Below are 21307 nucleotides of genomic sequence, written 5' to 3'. Positions count from 1 at the left end.
AAGAACCTATTCTCAAGCAGGTTCTCTTGATACTCCTGCACTATCCACCTGGTTTTCTTGTTCTGTCCCATGGTCACCCATTTCCTATCTGAGTGCGTATCTCTAACCTGCAGTGTGGCAACCTCTCTGAATGATTTCAGCCTCAGGAGTTGCACCACAATGACTTCAACAGTGAGTTAATTTCTAAAATTTGGACTCTACAGCCTTGAAGTGTCCACAAGTCCTCACATGCCACAGGATGGGCATTTTACTTGGAATAACTGCCTGTCATAAACTAAGCTTTCTTTTCTTTAATGCTCTTGTAGTTCTCCTGGAATGTCACTCTTTGATTTTTATTTTCAAACTATGTTTAACATTATAACTCCAGGTATTCCTGGAGGCTGATGTGGATAAACAAAGGAAAAGTCTTCCCTCTCCCCTCCTCACTGAATTCGCAATGACTCCACTCTCTTCCGCTGCACTAAATCTGTTGTTGTACATAAATCTTTCAATGTCATGTTTGTATTTCACAATTTGGACCAAATATATATTTTAAAGCCAGACAGTTGATGAGATGGAGGGAGGTGAATTACTTGCTGCAAAATGCCTAGCATCTAACCTGATGTTATAGCCTCAGGAATTAGCAGTTGGTCAAATTTCTCATCACCAGGATGTTGGTGATAGGGCATTCAGTGATAGTAATATTTCTGAATGTCATGGGGAGCTAATTGGACACTAGCTAATTTAGTCTCTTGTGCTAGTTTTCTCAGTGAACTATTCACCTTGTCCATTTCCCTGCACTTATCAAATTAAAACTTGTCAAAAAGTGATTTGCATTTATGTAGCTTTGATGTACACAGCGTGTTTTAATGGAACAGTGTGTTTGTTTCTCTTGAACATTTAGCTTCCATACACAGCATCAAAGCAGATCTAACTTGATACCTAGGACTGCATTTCCTTTATAATTATTGTGATAGTGTTAAACTATCAAACTTTTTCCTGTCACTTGAAATAGTTGAGGAATATAACACGTTACCATTAGAATGCAATGGCAGCTTTTAAACATCAATGTTTCTGTTCTCTTTGCTGTGCAATTATCATCCAATAAATTAGAGATTGCATGTTTAGCTCTGCCTGTGAAAAGGGCTAATAGATTTCCCAAAAAAAATTGTGTAAGGTGCCATCAGATATGTGTTTACAATATTTGCACTGAAAGTGCTGTTTATCGTTATATTTTGAGATGCTGCCACTAAATGCTGTTTGTAGAACTACTTTGGAGTGCTTCACTAAGTATGCAGTGTAATATCCTTTATCATTGCTGCAACTGTCTTTTTTATGCATTGTACTATTGTATCCTTGTTTATGTTTCAACATTTACTGCACAATTTACCAAGAAACCCCCCTTCTCAGCTTTGATGTGCTATATTTGCATCAGTGCATAGCCTCAGTTTTTCACCGCACAATGGATTTTGCTGGTACCTACCCTGGTGTAAGGGACCAAGCTGACCCTATGTGATTTGTCCATGGGTGGATCACCTTTATATTTGGCATATAAGTTGACTCCTGTTTTTAGAGCAAGGTTGGCTTGTATGCCGATATCTATAGTAAATAAACCTAACATTCCAGTCCAGTGACCTAAACTTAAAAAGCTTCCTTTGTTTTTTGCTTGAAATCGAGATCGATTTATTCTTTTCACTCTGGCTGAAAACCATATTTCTGAATAATTGCATATTGTAACAGCTACGTATTTGGATAGGAGAAAAGTAAATTTCAGGATAATTCTGTCAATGGTGCCATCTTGTGGCTGAAAGTTTTATTCTATACATTGAAAGGTAATTATTTTTTCAGTTATTGTGAATGACTTGTAGTTAAAAATCATCTGCACTGCAAATGACTTTAATCAATGGATGAAAATCATGCAAACTTTGTTACGTACTCCTTTTTTTTTGAACTGGACGTTTTAACTGAACGCGGTTTTAATCATTCCTCAGCATAAAAGTTGTAGTTCATGTGGGTCCATCTTTTAATAAAAATGGCAGAAAAACTGAATTTTTTTTAAGATGTGGAAAGCATTATGAAATAAAGTGTATGTCAATGTGATTCAATGGCAGTACATCCTAATATAGTGGCATAATTGTTAGAATTTGTGCTTTCTGGCCAATTCTCACCACTTTTTCATGAGGAAGATAAAGTGGGACTTGTGCACCACATGCATGACGTTCATGCAAGATGATCTCTACTTCATTCTGATGCTAAATAGTACTTAGACTCCTTTGAATTTCATTGTCTCACCTTTACTATTTTTGAGTACACCACAACCATCTGATGAAGGAGCAGTGCTCCAAAAGCTAGTGCTTCCAATTAAACCTGTTGGACTATAAACTGGTGTTGTGTGATTTTTAACTTTATCTCATTTAGGAATCACTGAATGCTAATAATTTAATTCCTGGATTTGATTGCGTAGGCCCTAACTCTCTGGAATTGCATTCCATACTTCAGTGTCATTTTGCCTCAACTCCTTTGAGCTACCCTTTAAAACTCAACCCTTTAACTAAAAGTTTGGATTTTTATCCTTTTGACTTTACAACAAAATAGAGAGACAACCTCCTTCAATCTACCTATCCCATGTTGGATAATCTAAGATTTCTTGCAGTTATTCTTGGGAAGACTAAAGTCATTGCTTTTAGTCACTGCTCCAAGCTATGTTTCTTAGCTGTAGACCCCACCCTCTCAATGGCTACAGCTTGAGACTAAACTAGTCTTTTCCCAACCTTGGTGTCATATACAACCCAGATGAGTTCCTAAGCACACATTTGTACAATTGTTAGGGCTACTTTGTTTCATCACTGTAACATCTACAAACAAGTCCCATCCCAGTGAATCTTCTTGTCTTAATTACTTGTATATTTGATTATTCCAAAACACACTGATTCATCTACTCTCCATAAACTTGAGGTCCTGCAAGCTGTGTCTTGGCTCATGGGAAGTCCCATTCACCAGAGACCCTGGTTCTCATGGTTCTGCATTACTTCCCAGTCAAACAACATCTTGTTTTTAATATTCTTGCCTTTGTTTTCAGATACTTCCACTGTCTCACCTTTGCTATCTTTGTAATCCTCTCCAATCCCCATTACACTGCCAGATATCTCTGCTATGATCATGAGATCATTCTGATCTCTTAAGAATTACTGAATGTTAATAACTCCATTGTTGAATTTTATTGCGTAGGCCCTAATTTCTAGAATTACCATTCTGGAAAGCACCATTCTGCTTCATTTATGTCCTCTAGGCTACTCCTTAAAACTTACCTTTTCGACTATAATTTTGGTTTTCTGCCCTCATCTGTAGCTCAGTGTTAAAGTTTGTTTCATAGTGTGCCTATGGGATATTTTATTACATTAAAGGAGATGTGTAAATATAAGTTGTTGGTGTTGGCATTTGATTCTGGAATTTAGCCTGCATTTACACAACATTAGAATTGGTCCAAAATAAAATTACATCACATGGCTATTAAAGTTATGTAAATGTACTGAACTGGCTCATGATCATAGACATTGTATGAATGAAATTGGCAACCAGTTTTGTATTTTGTGCTATATGTCAAATTTAGTTCAAAAGCAATTCTCAAAATAGGGAAGCAGCTTCCTAAACCTGTTATTTTCTCTCCTCACAGTACCTTAATACAGTTCTGCAGCTGAAAGACGAATGGTGCTGGTTAAAACGACTGAAAGTAACCGTGAATGAAGGATCTGCTAATTGCACAATCTACTGCAAAGGTACATACATGTTCTTTCCTTCAACTCTAAATAGTTAAATGGGTTAGCACATTAAACTTTGGTTAAAATTACTCCTTTTCTGATGTCCTAAAAATAATTGGAAGGAAATGTGAAGCTCTATTGGAAACAAACCCTGTAAGCAGCTGTAAATGTTCTTCATGATTCATTGGGTGGTATACTTCCACAGTGGTTAACATTCCTGTTTCATAGTGACAGGGCCCTGGGTTTGATTCCATCCTTGGGCAACTGTCTGTTTGGACATGAGTTTGTACATTCTCCCTGTGTCTATATTGGTTTCTGCTGGGTGCACCAGTTTCCTCCCAAGGTCAGAAGATGTGCAGGTTAAGTGGATTTGCCATGGATGTGCAGGCTAGGAGGATCAGTCATGCTAAATGCAGAATTATGTGGACAGGGTGGAGCCATGGGTCTGGATGGGATGCACTTCAGAGAGTCAATGCTGATTTGATAGGCCGAATAGTGAAGTTTTTTTTTCTGCATGACTGTATTGGGAGTACTGATTAGTGTGTTTCAAAAGCTGACTTGATGAATCAGAAGGAATATTTTCTAACTGGAAATCTGTCCACTCACCATCATTAACTTTATGCATTAGTGGGCTAGATTTTACTCAAAATAAGCGAGGCAAATGTCACTTGCTGTTATTTATGCAAAAACATTTTGACCACTTTAGATGAAATACTGATGGACAAACACAGATATTCAAATGTTGCTGAACCACTTTAATTTTAGCTTTGCAGAAATATCATCTTGCTGTCTAAAATGATTAAAAGTAGAGAATTCTGGAAATACTTAAGTCTGACCTGTCTAGAAAGAGAAATATTCAAATAATTACCTTTTAATAGCAACTAGCATATTATAAAATTGTCTTATAATCATTAAAAAAAAATTTATAATGTCAACTCTGTATCTGTCATTTAGATCAATTTTTTTCATTGATTGGCTGCTAGTGAAAGGTCACACCTAAATGCTCCCTCTCCTCAGGTGCTGCTGGACTTACTAAGTACTTCCTGAATTTGCTGTTTTCAATTCAGACTTTCGGCATCTGAAAAGTTTTGTCATCAGTTCTGAAGAACAATTATTGAATTCAAAACTTTCCACAGATGCTGCCAGACCTGCTGAGGTTTTCCACCAATTTCTGCTTTTTTGTCTGATTTTCTGTATCTGGTGTTCTTTCGGGTTTTTGTTTAATTTTGTCCTTGTATTGAAATGCCTTGGATAGTGTGAATTTGCTTTATTACCTAAACTCTCCAAAGAAAGTTGGTTCACATCATTTTGAGTTGAATTAAGTGTTAATTATTGAAAATCAATCCCTTATGCATGGAAAGTTTAATTATTCCAAGTACAAGGTTTTATTTATTCAGGTTTTATTTGCTCGAGATTTTCTTTATTTAAGTTTTCCTTCTTCACTCCCTCTGCTTCAGTGTTCATTATTTCTCCCTATGTTTCTTTTCTTTCCATACTTGTTTCGGCCAGATTTTTTGGTCAGCAGTGAATGAATTCCACATATTATTGATTACACTTTCACCTGTCTGTGGAATTTCTATGGGATTTTTAAAGTGAATCTTGCTGTACTTGAACACACACACACACACACACACACACACACACACACACACACACACACACACACACACACACACACACTTCTATCTACAGGGCTCTGAGATGGGATAAGTAACAACCAATCAGCTTGAAAAATGGTTAATGATCAGCACAGACTCTGACCTGGGAAGTCCACGGTTAGAAAAGAGGCAAAGATAAACTAAAATATTTTAGTTCTCCAACAATAAAAGGAATGGGGATACCACATATGAAAGTATAAATTTTCAGTGCCAACTGACTTGTTTAATAACGATTAAGGCTTATCACACCAATGAAAATGTACTTACACTAAAATGGACTAGCCATAACATTTTTCTGGCAAATTTAGTGATCATCTATCACTTAAGTAATGCAATACAACTCTGTACCTGTATCTATCAAATGTGTTTCTCAGTGAGATACCATTCTCATGCATCTTCTGATTGCCATGTTTCTATAATACACGTGTGGATCTGAAATTTGCTGCCTATTTTAGTAATGGTATGCACTGAATGAAATAATCCGTTTTTAGCATCCATTTGTAGCATGTAAGCTATTCCGGTGCAGTGTGTTCCACCTCTATTTATATTTGGTTCTGCATGGGAACAAGGGTGGGCTTGTTGCAAGTTTTTTAATGGGTCACTCAAATCAGTTCAAAGGTCAGTGGGAGAGGTATTGACCTTTGAGAAATTGACTCCATACTGCCCAAATGCTGCTGTTAGATTTGAGGATTTGGGGACTCGTTGAGGTCTTGGAAACCATCTGATTATTCTATGTAGTTGGAACCCATGAGCAATCCTGGATACCCGAGGGGTGATAGATATAGGACAGATGTCAGAGGTAGTTTCTTTATTCAGAGTAGTAGGGGCGTGGAATGCCCGGCCTGCAACTGTGGTATACTCGCCAACTTTAAGGGCATTTAAATTGTCATTGGATAAACATATGGATGAAAATGGAATAGTGTAGGATAGATAGGCTTCAGATTGGTTCCACAGGTCAGCGCGATATCAATGGCCGAAGGGCCTGTACTGCGCTGTAATGTTAGATGTTCTATAAGTTCGTGTTCGGACTCGAGGAAGGCAGCAATATTCAACTGGTTCTGTGCAGAAGAGCTAAATTCAGGGAAACCCAGAGACACTGCCAACTTATGTGAAGGTAGCTCTCTGTGAAAGAGCCTGAATTGTGAAGTACTCAGGTCCTGGATTTCAGCCTGAAGAATCCAAGGCACAGCACTTCCAGGAAAAGAGATTAACCACTGGGCGATGACCAGCTATTGAGGCATTTCAGTTCTGAGCAACTTCTGAGGGAATTTAAGGTATTATCTTCAAAAGGGAAGATTTAATGTCCCTTGAGAGAAGACAAAATTTTAGTAAGTGTTATTACCCCTAATATCAATAACATCTGAGTGGATTGATGGGAAATTCATGTGATCTGACTTGATAACATTTATTATTTGTTGTACTCTCAGGAATATCCAACCACATTTTGTCCATTAACTCATTCATCGCATGCTAATTTTACATTTTAGAGTATATACATTGTTGTTTTATTTGTCTAATTTTTTATAGTAAAGTTTATTTTGTTCATTGAAAGCCACGGAATCTTGTGACTTTATTCTCTTAGAAAGTACCGAGGATTTCAAACTTTAAATGAAGTTATTAGTCCCTAAGCAGATTATAAGATAAATTTGATGCTTTTTTCTGGGATCATAACAGTTGTTAACCTCAGTTGTTCTACATCAAAATTTGGTTGATTGAATTGATTGACTCGCATTTGCACTTCCTTCTCAATTCTTATGCTACTTAATCTGGTTAAGGAAGGAGATGCACAGTTGTTTGCCCTCCTCATCTTGGTCCTCGAGGCATGTTTCCCGTCACGCTTATTAGCTTGCATTTTCAGCAAATTACTGTGTCAGAAAATTATTCAAACTTTAACCCACAAGCTCAAATGTAACTTATAGCATACACTATTTGATGCCGTACTGCAACAAACTAAAGCCTATAACTTTTAAAATCGCTCAAGTTCTAATCAAATCAGAAGCTCCTGTCAATTTTTGAGATACTATATTTCTTTCTAGCATAATCAATGTTTAATGTATCAACACAAGCATAAATACTATCTGGACTGAAAAGCTTTATAATTATCAAGAAGGGTTTTACCTGTTTTAGTATTTTTCCAGTTTGTAGAAAAGAAACGTTATCCATACTTAATGGGGCTCGTTGCTCACCCTTAATGGGTCTTGTGCATCTTTGGATGCTTAGTGTGAATTAATTTTAATATTTGTATTTTCAGCTGACCATCGACAACAAAAGCATTGTCCTGTTTTCCACATGTGGTGCTAAAAGTACCTAAGTAGCTCCCATCATGATGCAGTGGTTTATATCTTGGGCAATTATCCAGTCCTAATCAATATTATTATGAAATGAAAGTTTTATTTTGACCATTTTAAATAGTCCACTGTGATCTCAGTTGAGAAACTATCAATCTGGGACCTTTCATTCTAAGTTGCAAAAGACTTACCACTACTTCCCTGACTGCTGAATAGATGACCTCTCTTAGATTTATGCAGTTGTTATTTGAAATTATATTGTTATTTCAAATTTATACACCATGTGTAACTTCCCTTTACTGACATTCAGATTCCCTTTGAAAGTCAGAATGAAAGAAATGGATTACCACTGCAATCTAATGTCAAACTAACTCGACTGGGAATGACAAAAAAAAATGTGTGGACTGCAAAAGATGGACTTTGTAGGCCTCTTTGTTTATTAAAAGATGTTTTAGCTTGTAATGATAGAATCCAGTCATAGTCTATAGTGACCACACAATTACAGCAGAAGCAGAATTGATGCTGTTTTACTAATTAGCTTTTCTTGAATGTACATCATGATGAAATGCACATCCAAAAGCACAACCAAGGGGTTGCCCTTGGTTCACAATTAAATAGAACATAACCTTACCTCTTGTTCTTTGAAGATTTGCGCACTTTGAAATTAGTGTGTGGTGCTTTGTTAAGTGAGTAAATGTACCAGTTAGCACAAGATTTCTAGCGAGTGAGTGCTTCATTCCATGTAGTGGAATGGGTTGCTTTTTTCTATACTAAACCAGGTTAACAAGCCGAAAGAAACTGTTCATGTTTTTCTCCCTTTTTGTTCTGAAACTGTGAAAGAAAATGCTGTCAGGCCCAGAAATCCTGGCAAGGCCTTGCAAACCACCTTTCCTATTCAGGAGTAATCTCACTTCTGAGGAGTCAAAAACTTTTCATGATATATGCTGGGCAATTACCTCCATGTCGTCTTAACATAGTCAGATAGGTTCAAGAGATTTTGGTTATCTGTAATGTATCAATAAACATGCTCCACTTCCAATCTTCCACCAGCCTCTGACAGCACAGCCACCCCAAACATCAATTACTCTGAAACTGTTTTAGAATGCAGGGTGTGATTTTCACAGATGAAGTAAGAAGAATGACAAGCATTAGAACTTTGTAAGTGATGAATGTAGAGGGCTACAGAGATAGGGCTGGAGAATGGGGGCAAGCTGAATCGTTCTTTGCGGAGTTGGTACAGACACAATGGGTCACATTACTTCCTTCTGTACTGTATGATCCTCTGATTCTAACTTAATCAGGCAAAAGTCCAAAAATCAGATTCTCACTGTGGAGGTAAAACTAAGATCTCCCTTCTCGAAATACAAGTTGCCCTTCTCGCTATCATGATTCAAGCTTGTGTTTCCATCTTATTATTTTTAAAGCTTGATGAATTAACTTTGCCTTCCCAATTGAGATGCATAGATACTCGACTCGGCAATAGTCATCAGCCTGCAGAGGGAGAAGGAGGAGGACAGCAGCCAAACCACATCAAAGCAGAGCCCCTGGACCAAACAGGATCCACAGGATTTGATGCAGTGATTGCTAGGCACATGAAAGCTAATGTAGACAATGCCTTGGGATGTCCCAAGCTATCATCCCTTGCCTATGTCAGTTGGGAATCCTATTCGAATAGCCTAGGAGAAAGTGAGGACTGCAGATGCTGGAGATCAAAGTCAAAAAGTGTGATGCTGGAAAAGCACAACCTGTCAGGCAGCTTCCAAGGAGCAGGAAGGTCAATGTTTCGAGCATAAGCTCTTCATCAGGAATGAAGACCTGATGAAGAGTTTATGCTTGAAGTGTCAATTCTCCTGTTCCTCAAATGCTGCCTGACAGCTGAGCTTTTCCACACCTCTTGACTCTATCCCAACAGCCCTCAAGGTAACAGTTGCCCTGAATTTCTAAGCCAGTGGATCATTCAGGGAGCTTTAGGGACTCTGTCATTTCATCTAAATGAGCTCACTGACATTTAATCAATTCACTAGTGCATTCAGGGTGTCACTGATTCTCTCTTCACAACAATCACCAATCTCTTTACTTCTTGACGCAGAGAGTCAGGCAGCTTAGACCTGGGTGCTGTCACTCATTTTCTACAGGTTCAAGATGTAACCAATTGTGCCCACTTAATGAGCAGAGTGACCTATCAGAAAAGGATTCCAACACTTCATATTCAAATCATTTGACCACAACAGCCAGATAATGTAAGTCTGGCATTAAAAATCCAGGGAGCTACCATGGTTCATACATTCTGGACCACTCTCACAAGTGCCAATTTTTTTTCTAAAACCCATTGGCCCATATAGAGATGGTTTGGGTGACAAGGAATGCCCTCTCAACCCAGGCTGAAATCATGTTTCCAAAATCACAGACTGACACTGAGGAGAGGTACAACATTGTGTATGCTTTCTTAAGGGCCATTGTAGAGCAGATTTTAGGTATCCTAGAAACGAGATTCCAATGCCTAGACTGGTCAGATGGTGCAGTATCAGACAAATTGCCCTGCGTCATGGTGGTGTGCTGTGCCGTGCAAAGTGGGGGCATATGTTGACAAAGGAGAAGCAGACGTAAGGAGAAGCCTCTGAGGAGAAAATCTGCTGGGGATTCTCAGGCCAGGATAAAGGGAGGTATAGAAAACAAGACAATGTTCCATTAAGCTAGAGACAACCTAGCAGATACTGGCTTTCAGGGTGATGGAGTGGCCAGAAACATTTTCTGTACATGTTGCACTCTCATTTACACAGTCAGATGTCAGGTTTTTGTGTGCCGTTTTCAACATTCCTCATTGATTAAGCTAGATCACCATGCCTCTATAAAGAAGATAATAAGTGCACAAACCTTGCATAAATATTAGTGTTGTAGCATCTGTAATGCAAGAAATACCTTTGTGACCAGGTACTTCTAGATAGTTGTGCTAATATGAATTAAAGAGATGAGTCCCAGTTGAAAGTTTACTCCTTAAATTATCCCATATTAATCTGCTTCTGTGTACCTTACTCCCTCATTAACCGTGCAATGCTGCAAAATGCAATGAGACCTTGTACACTTGCAATGCCTGAGTATCCTCACTGACAGTGCTTCCAATACCATGAGCTATGAGGTTTTGAGGTATTCTCTCCATTTGGCTCCATGATACAAAGATTGACGTATGATATGGTCATCGCCAACCTCCTACCCTTAGATTTTCAAGCCTGAATTTGAGAAGCCCAGACATGGAACACAAGCACTCTTTCTTCCTGGAATTTGTAGGTATATGACACATGCTACCATTATCCCATAAGAACTTACATGAGGAGCTTCTATTGGATATCCCTGATTCTGTTTTCTTCCCTAAATGTCATTGTTGACATCCACATCTGGAGAGATCTGAAGTGCCTTGACTGTAATCTGCATGTGATATCTGGTTGTATAATGGATGAGGCAATCGCTAGTCATCACGGTGCAGTGTTTGCGATCAAGCACTTCCAATTGTGGAAAATGCTTCACTGCTGTTGCTTCAGAATACCTTCTCCAAACTATCAACAGATGTTTGGAATAGTACAAGTCGATATATACTTACAGAAGTGTGTGTGTGTGTGTATCTTGAATGTCTGTGTCACTGATGTGCTCTGAGAAGGTATTTGTTCTCACCCTCCTTCCCACTATACCTAGATGCTGCCCCAAATTCCACAACAAAAATGGAAGAAATCTGCCGATTGGTACATCCTTGTAGTAGGCATCATCTGGGGTCTCTGAGCCTCAGACACTCCTTTGTTTGAACTGCTGTAGACAATGGGGTCACTGCTTTGTCCTGGATAACACTCAAGAAGGTTAATATCATCCAGGACAAAGCAGCCCATGTGATTAACATGACATCCTTGACCTTCAACATTCAGCCTCTTCATCACCAATGCACAATGGTGGTAGTATGGACTGTCTCCAAGATGTACTGCAATAACTCCCCAAGGCTCCTCTGACAGCACTTTCCAAACCTGTCATTTTGCATCTGCAAGGATGAAGTCAACAAATCCGTGTGACCCCCACCATCTGCCAGTTCCCCAACTAAACCACTCACCATCCTGACGTCAAACTATATTGCTGTCCTTCATTGTCACTGGGGCAAAATCCTTAAATTCCCTCTGTAACAGCACTGTGGATGTACCTGGACCAAATGGATGGCTGCTGTCAAGAACACAACTCACCCACCACATTTGTTAAGGCATTTGGGAATGGTAAATAAATGCTGGCCTAGTCAGTGATGTTCATATCCCACGAATAAGTTATAAGAACTATGGCACATGGTGAGTTGTCCCCATTGATAGGAAGCAATGTGTCTATGAAAGCTTATTACTTTGAGTGCCCAAAGGTGACTGTCAGCCTGTCAGTGTACATCATGCATATGACGAGGTGTACAGGCAATTATCCTGTTATGAGATGCCTGTGCAGTGCCATAGTGCGACCAAATGTTCCTATGAATACTGAATAAGTTAGCAGCAAGGGCAGTGGTGCAGAATGCAGCAGGTCATCCATTTTCTTTCACCACTGTACCCATATGTGCTGTTAAGATCCACGGGCACTGACCTTCTTAAGATATCAAAGAAGAGAACCTCTTCTTTCCCAAATGACCCTCCAAGGAGGTCCTCACTAAGTGCAAGGCAAGCTCCTGTTTCTTCAGTGGCAATTTCAAGGGAGTTGTGGGGTCTGGGGAAATGGACACATGATTTACTGAGAGTGAACTAGTGTCCAGCTGACACTTGAATATGTGTCAGAACCTTCAAACCCAGAAGGTCTGGCCATGGACAAACACTTCTTGCTTGCTGACCCCATATGATTTGCTGAGTCACTTGCATTAACAACTCGCTGCCCGTGTAATAGTAATCGTCCCCCATGTTCTTCATGATCCTCTACGGATGATGGCCATTCCTCCTCTGGTATGTATCTTGGGTACCATCTGGTAATTTGTCCAAGTAGAAATTTTTAATGTGTTTTACTGGCAGAGAGTTGAAAGGGTATTTTATAAGATCTTACAGACCTGTTCAATTTTATATTATCTGATGTTACATAGCAACATCCTCCAGTTGGAGTCTGGATAAAATCTGTGTCTAGAAGGTTATGCGCCACACTCCCCACCATCTCCGCATGTAGGCTGCCAGGGTTGAACCAATGACTGAGGACTTTGGGTGATTATTATTTTTCTTTTCACATGCACGATTGCATTGTGGCCAATTGTTGCTACTCTACTGGCTTTTATGTTTCTAGACTATGGTAGATAACCTCTGGTGCTTAGTCAGCTGGAGAAAAGGTTCCTAATCTGATTGGGTGAACTCCTCAAAGGAATCCTTACTGAAACTAAATCAGCCATGATTAAAATAAACATACTGTACAACACAATGTGTATCTACTAGCAAAACACAACCATGAAACATGCTGTACAGGTGATTATTTGCAAATTTTGATGTAACAAAAATCTATATTATAAACAAAACTGGATGAAATCAAATTTCATAGGTACATTGTGAAAAAGAAATAGGTTTCTAAGAAACATTAGCAAACATGCTGTACAGGTGATTATTTGCTAATTTTAATGTAACAAAAATCTATATTACAAACAAAATACCAACACTGGATGAAATCAAATTGCATAGGTACATTGTGAAAAAGGAATAGGTTTCTAAGAAACATTAGCAATAAATGTCTTGAAATGACAAAATAGAACCTCAGTAAGGCAATTTGTTTCGTTTTAAAGTAAATCTGGTTTAAATTTATTTTCATGATGTAGATTTTTGGTTTCTAAAGTGATTTACAAAGATATTAGGTTGTTTTCATTTTCTGGTAAGATTTTGGCTCAACCCTAAATAAAATATTCTCTTCATGAAAGGTGCAACCACCAAGCCTGAGTAGTGATAGTAGTGGGATGCCTTATAGATTTGTGTGATAATGATTTATCAGAAAAAAAAACCCTTTGTGGTTTGTAACAGATGTGGTTATGTTGCTATGTGGCAGTGGTTCCCTCAGAGGCATACATGTCTTTTGTTTATATGTGGTGGAAATTATCGAACATTATCTACCTAAGACTTTATTTCCCTTCATCATACCCATGTTAGGCAAGTGCACTCTCTGACCAGCACAACGTAAAAAATTGTTCTTAATAGTCTCCTATTTTCTGCTGTCACTAATAGTGATAACTGAAAGATATTCTGCGCTAGCAATGAGATAGATAGTTGTGATATGATTGCTCTTTTGTTTATCTAGTTCACTTAAAACTTGGAAGCAATTCATGTTTGTTGTTGCTAGGTCAATCGGGGCATCACAGATGAAGAAACATGATCCTAGAAGGATTTAACTTTAAAGCTGCTGGAGTTTGCTCTAGAGCCACATGGCTGCAACTGTGACTGGAAAATGTATAGTTCAAGCTGGTGTCTCAGCAGCTGTCTGACCTCTTTGACATTGTACACCAGGCCCCACTTCCTCTAAAAGAGTTGTCCTCAGATGTGATTACACATTGAAAGTACTGCTCCCGCCAACCACACCAGTCACCCAGCTTGGATAGAATCTCTAAACCCTGGAAAAAAACGTGCACATCCTAGTCCTGTTTAACCACTGTTGCCATCATTTATGTAGGCATTGATTTTTGTTTCTGCTATAAATTTCCAAGATAAGCAATGTACTGCATGGGAAGGAAGTTTTTACACATTTGTAGAACATACATTGGGCTTTTATTCTTAATTCAAAATGTATCCATAATCTGATTGAGTTATATTGTTGTATAGTTATAGTGTTTTAGCAGATCTTAATGTTGCTGATTTTCCAAGTAACAAATATAAGTTATCTTTCTTAGATGGTTAATATTTTAATAAAGGCATTTGCTCCAGCTAATACTTTCTTCCTCTCCCCCCGACCTCTGTATGTCAAAGTTCTGTCAGTGTCCTCTACTTATTCCCTCCCTTTAGTCATGTCTCTATACCCTTCTTCCCACGTCAACATACTGCAAATGCTGCCATTCCCCATTTTTAATCCTGATACTATAGCTGCACACCTCCATGCTGAAGACTCCAGGCTCCAGCACTTAAGGCTACAGCCTGTTTACTTCTGACCTGAAATGAATTCCTTTCATGACTTCCTGTCTGATAGTATTCAGCTGCATTCGAGTCCACTTATTAAGCATTGGTTGCATGTCTTTTCACTTAAGAGTTTGTGTTTTTTTCACAGTTTCTTCACTGCAGTTGTTTGTTTCTTTGTGCCAGAAAACCATACACAAGATTTTATATTCTAACATTTCCTAGGTTAACGTTAATATATATCATTCTAATTGTGTAGTTCAATGCCAGTAGTTCTCTTTATGAATCCTCTACTTTGTTACTGGTAACACCCTGGCAATACATGAGTACCACTGGTACCTGGCTGGCTTCCTACATTACAGAGCACAGTGTGCTCCAGGTTTTGGAAGATGGCCTGTTAATATTTTAAAAGTTGGCAAAATATCATGAAAGCTAGACTGGGTTTATCTTTATCCTTACAGTTCTATAAATGAGACTCAAGAATCTAATTTGTATTCAAAGAACATGGATCCCAATGCAGAATTATACATGTGAAGGATTTCATACCTACTCTTTGAATTACATTGCTTTTAAAACTAGTATGTGCTTTCCATTTACTGTTTACCTAGAATGTGAAAGGGAATGTATGTGATGCTTTGTTCTAAAGTAGTAACTTGGCACTAAAAGTATTGAACATAAAAGTATTGAATTGGTTTTCCATTAAGGACATTAAACTGGTACTTAACTCAAAATAATGTCAGTCAATGCTGCACCTCCATATCCCGGTAGAGTCTATTATGTGTGTACATGGTTTTGGTAGCGCTTGTCAATGTCAAGTGTTACAGATGTTAAAGCAATAGCAGGTACATATAATATTGGGAGCTAACACCAAAACTATTGCTAATTCTGCTCACCAGGCATCATTATGCAGCAGCCTCAATCTTTTGTACTTGTACAAATAGGTAAAGGAAGGCAAGTAAAACTCTCAGGTGGCTTCATGTTCACGTGGATCTTTGATCCATGTAATAATTATGCCCATGATCTATGATGGTCCATTTTTAATTGATTGCTGTTCTATTAACTAACCCTGAATCTGTACAGATAAGTAGGAACCTTGTGGGAGCACAATCAAATCTAAAGGAGACTTCCGATAAGAAAGGCAATGTTCACTACTAATATGACTGTACTCGAAGAGAGCAAAATTATCAACTGGATTGAAAAAGAAAGGAAATACGCTCAGTATCTCACTTTTTAGGAGACTATCTGCTGCAAACACATAGATATATAGAACCTACTGTGTGCATTGCCAACCTCTGACACTGTTAGAACAATTGAGGAGTATTTCACAAAAATATTTTGTTTTTCTCTGCAGATGATCAAATCTGGTGCAAAACCACAAAGCCCATCACAGAAGGTGAATGTTTGACAGCGATTGTTCATCCTTTGCATCAGAGTAACAGTTACCCTGTGTTAAATCTAAGTGTTAAGACAGAGACAGTAGAACCTGCAGAGTGTTCAGAGCAAGCAACCACCTACCCTGCTTCGTTGCATTCTGACATCCAGCTTCTTCCTCAACAAGCAGGCATGGCTGCAATATTAGCCACGGCAGTTGTCAACAGTAAGTTCTACATAACTAGAAAACAAACTATGTAATCATTACTATGATAAATTCTTCTGACTTTTTATTGCTAGCTAGAGATGATTAAGCTAACTGAATGAAATTTGAAATGTCAGGAAATGGTAGTGTATTGCAAATGTCATTGAGCTAGTACTCAACAGGCTGGAGCGTAATGTTCTGAGGACATTGATGGAATTTGCATTTGAATAATAAAATCTGAAATTGAATGATTAGATTACTTTTTTTTAAGAGTACTTACAGTGTGGAAACAGGCCCTTTTGCCCAACAGGTCCACTCTGACCCGCCGAAGCATATACCACCCAGACCCATACTCCTACATTTACCCCTTCACCTAACACTACGGACAATTTAGCATGGTTAATTCACCTAACCTGCACATTTTTGGATTGTGAGAGGAAACCGGAGCACCCGGAGGAAACCCACGCAGACACTGGGAGAATGTGCAAACTCCACACACAGAGTCGCCTGAGGCGGGAATGCGTCTCACAGAAATGGTGACCATGAAATGATCATTGATTGTTTGAAAAAAACCGACCTGGTTCAAGACTATTCTTTTGGGAATAAAATTTGCTGTCCTTTCTGTTGTTTGGTAATTATGATGGACTGTTACATTAAGAGTCCAAACACATGACATAGTGATGACATCATTCACACTTTGTGTGGGAAACAATTTAGTCTAACCTTGCTGCCTGTAGAGTGAACACCGAATAATAAAATTCCTGCTGTTAACACTTCAGCCTCCCGGTCCTTATTGGAATTTAGCACAAGACGAAAATTGGGAACAAACCTAAAACTGCCTCAGGATCCACCAGGTCAATATAGTGATTTATCAAAAGAAAAAAGACCATGGTCCTCGCTGTAATTCTTGGAGGCACTTCAATGAAAAAAAGAAGAGAAATCAAAAGACACCATCATTGCACCAAAACAGGTAGAGTCAGCGAGGGAAAACAAAGAATTCACCTCAGGGAAGAGGTGAACAGCACTGAAGAAGCTCACCATGTGCTCCTGCCTGAAGAAGCAATGAGTAATAAAAATCCTACACAGAAGGAAATGTTTTGAGGTAGGGATGTAGACTTGGGAAAAAAACAGGCCACCTCAGGAATACCTTGTTTCAAACCGGAAGAAGTGAGGTAGGCTAAACTTTTCATGGTACATTGTGTACATATGCCACTCCCATTTCTTAATGAAAACACTGGTTGGAAATGTTGGTGCTGTTTGACCATCTGATTAAAATACACAGAACTGGAACCTTATTTTGTTCAACCTAAAAGAAAAATGAAGCAAACGTAGTCATTCCTGTGTTCTTGAGTGTAATGGATTGGGTGGGGAATAAAACCTTTAGCTTCCCAAGGAGTCAGATACTGCAGAGAAGCTGGTTTCAAAACTAAAGAAAGAAACAGTAGAAATTCTGCAGGACCATTTTTCTCCAAAACTATTGGCGATTGCCGAAAGTTTCAGTTTCCATAAACACAGCAAGCATGATTGTGAATCCCCCAGTTCTTAACAATTTTAAACAAATTAACCAAATTCTATGAATTTGGAGAGAACTTAAATCAGAGACAGACTGGTGTGTGTTTTAATCTAGAAGTTATTGATGGAAAGGAACCTAGACTTAAAGAAAGCACTAGAAATATCACTCTGTGGAAGTAGCAGCCAGGGAAGCTCAACCGGTAAGTTTGAGAGTGACTGTCCACAAAATGGTGGCTGACAGACAAGCACCAAGACAGTGTGGAAAAAGAGGTTACGCAACAGCATATTGCTGGTACAAAGAAACTGTGTGCAGAAACTATTGTAAAAAAGGGCACATTGAGTGGGTGTATTTGAGGAAGAAACACAAGTGACATAAAAGAAACCAGGAGTCTAGAAACCAGGAGTCCAGTAGGCAGAAAATCTACAAAAAAGGCATGAGAAAGTCCCAGACTCAGTCCGAAGAGGAGCTGTTATTAAACATACTTGTTATTATTGGGCAACTAATATTGTCATTCCTTTAGTGAACAGTAAATCAGTAAGCGTGGAGGTGGTGACCAAAGCAGCAGTTTTACTGATACTTGAAAGTGTGTATCTGAAGCAGCTGAGTCATATTGTAAGGCAAATTGGACTAAGAACATATGCAGTCAAAGTTGTGCCCTTAATGGCTTGTATCAATGTGAATATTCAGTTATGTAGTCAGTCTAAAGATTTGTCCTTAAATGTTGTCTAAAGTTTCCACCTTTATTGGGAAGAAGATATTTGAAGAAAATCAAACTCAAGTGGGCTGAAGTAAATAGCTTGCCAGTTTCTGGGACTGATCTATCACAAATTCTAAAGAAATATGCCATTGTTTTCAATGGGGATCTGGGAAGCATGGAAAAGATCTCTGTCAAATGGAAGATCAAAGGTGAGAATCAAGCAAAATGTTGCAAGGCTCAATCAGTGCCTTATGCAATTAGACCAAGGTTCAAGGCAAATTTAGAGAGGCTGATCAAGATAGAAGTCCTTGAACCTGTAAATGCATCTGTGATGATTTTAAGGTCACTATTAATCCGGTACTGTGTGCTAAGCACTATCGTTTGCCTTTGCTGGAATAGCTATAGGTGAGCTTTTAAGTAAAAATGACCTTAATCAAGCCTGAATCTCAGAAATACTTGACAATTATAATTCATAAATATAAGAGCCGTCCAATGAGAATCACATCTGCACCAACGTTATTCCAATGTGCCATGGATCAGATTTTAAGTGGACTGGAAAGAGTCCAGTGTTACTGAGATGATATTTTAGCCACAGGGACAACTAAAATGGGCATCTCCTCAATTTAGATGCTGCTTTGCAGAGACTTGAAATCATCGCCTAAGGATGAGAAAAGACAACTGTCAATTTTTCAACTGTTCCACCGAATATTTAGACCTGTCATTATTGTTAATGGAGTAAACGAGTCACCTTCAAAAGTAAAAACCATTACTTAGGCACCAGCACATAATATCAACCAATTAAAATCATTTTTGGGCTTGCTAAATTACTATGGCTGGTTTATCCTGAATCTTGCAACCATTCCCAAATTGTTGCACGATTTATTATGCCAAATTAAGAATTGGAAATGGAAAGATCAATGTAAAGGAGTTTTCACACAAGCAAATGAGGCTTTATTAAAGTCAGATGTCTTGACCCATTTTGACCCAAATAATTGCAAATAATGTGCGATGCATCATGTATGGAGTAGGAGCAGTCATTTCTCACATATGATCCAATGGTGAGGATAAACCAATTGCTTTTGCATCAAGATTGTTCAACAAAGCAGAAACGAACTATGGACAAGCAGAGAACTAAGCTCTAGGAATCATTTTTGTCATTAGATGATTTCACCAATAACTGTATGGCTGGGAATTTACCCTACTAATAGACCACAGACCATTGACCACAATATTTGGCCTCACACAGGGATGCCTTCTGTAGCAGTGAGCCATGTGCAGAAGCAGACATTGTTGCTGTCAGCTCACAGTTATACAGTTTAATATCAGCATTCCAACTTATATAGGAAAGCTGAGGGCTCTCACGATTATCTTTGCTGAATGAGTTGATTACCAAACAGGTCTCATGTAGGCAGTCTCCACTTCAAACAAGAAGAGAACATTCTAGCAATGGCAGGTCACGTTAAGAAGTACACTAGAAATAATCCAATCATATCAAAAATGATGAATATGGTACTTTGTGGCAAGATCACAGGATCAACCCCAAATCTGACACCATGTGTTATACAAAAGCTAGAATGATCTGTACAAGTAGGATGTCTCCTATGGGGAATGAAGGTTGTCATTTCACTACAGCAAATGAAAAGTGTGTTAAATCATCTGCACAAAGATCAGTGCGGCATTGTCCGAATAAAGGATATGGAGATAGCCAGAAGTATTTTGGTGACCAGAGCTCAACTCCAAAATTGCGAGGGCAAGAATATGGGCAGCATGCACAAGACTTCACAGCCTACTCTTTTAGCTCCATTATAGCCATGGGTACGGCCAGAAACTCCTTGGCAAAGAATCCATATTGGCTACCTTTTGAAGGGAGAATGTTTTTCACAGTGGTTGACACACAGACTAAATGGCCTGAAGTTGCCATCATGAAGATGGCATCTTCAGAGAAAACCATGATTAGATTGGAGGCCATCTTTGCAAGATTTGATTATCTAGAACAGCTAGTTAGTGATAATGGTCACAATCTCTTAAGAATTCAACATATCTGACCAGCTCCTTAAATCCCAGCCACAAATGGTTGGCTGAAATATTTGTTCAGACAATGAAACATTTGTTAAAGGTAACTTAAGAACAAAGATTGCGATCCAAATTTCCATTAACATAAGGGAACACAATCCATTCGATTTGCTGAAACCACTCATGACAAATAACATTGTTGACAGGAAAGAACTGAATCAGTTTTCCAATAGAGAACAAGGCCAAACACTTTTCCCAAAAGGTCAAAAAATATTGGTGAGGAGTTACACCACAAGTGAGAAGTGGGTACCAACCATGTATGAAGCACAGACTGGACTGGTCTCCTACATTGTATAAATGAGAGTTGATGTAGCCAATTAGATCACCTCTTAGCAACCCGAGCGAATGTGCTGGATGCAACATTAACTGAAGATCCATGCGATCCTATCCTACATGAGATACTATCCTTTTTAGAACAGATGGGTGCATTTTTACACTCTTATTCTTATCATTTTCATTCCTTCAATTTTAGTAATTTTGTATATGACCTATAAAACAAATCTATTAATTTCACACCTCATGCAATACGACATTTCGGAGTACTAATGGCATCAATAAATCTTAAGTGATTATCGATTAATAAACCCCTTGTTCTGTATTTAAAATATCTATAAAATTTCCAATGAGCTTCATCTTTGAGGGGTAAATTAAATCTATATCTGAAGATCTGTGGCAGTATTGTAGTGAGTTAT

General features: G+C 38.5%; 1 protein-coding gene across 4 annotated transcripts in view; it reads left to right on the top strand.

Annotated features, from left to right (window-relative positions):
• Positions 1–21307, top strand: part of zfpm1 (zinc finger protein, FOG family member 1) — a 268052-nt gene that overhangs the window by 223961 nt on the left and 22784 nt on the right. For all 4 annotated transcript variants that reach the window (XM_072596110.1, XM_072596111.1, XM_072596108.1 and 1 more), the window contains exons 5-6: positions 3653–3755; positions 16108–16353. In XM_072596110.1, the coding sequence (XP_072452211.1) occupies positions 3653–3755; positions 16108–16353 (349 nt within the window). The remainder of the gene's footprint in view (positions 1–3652; positions 3756–16107; positions 16354–21307) is intronic.

Source organism: Chiloscyllium punctatum, chromosome 26 (genome assembly GCF_047496795.1).
Source record: "Chiloscyllium punctatum isolate Juve2018m chromosome 26, sChiPun1.3, whole genome shotgun sequence".
NCBI classification, from domain to species: Eukaryota; Metazoa; Chordata; class Chondrichthyes; order Orectolobiformes; family Hemiscylliidae; genus Chiloscyllium; species Chiloscyllium punctatum.
Note: the sequence above shows the minus strand (reverse complement) of the source record. Positions and strands in the feature narration are given on the sequence as shown.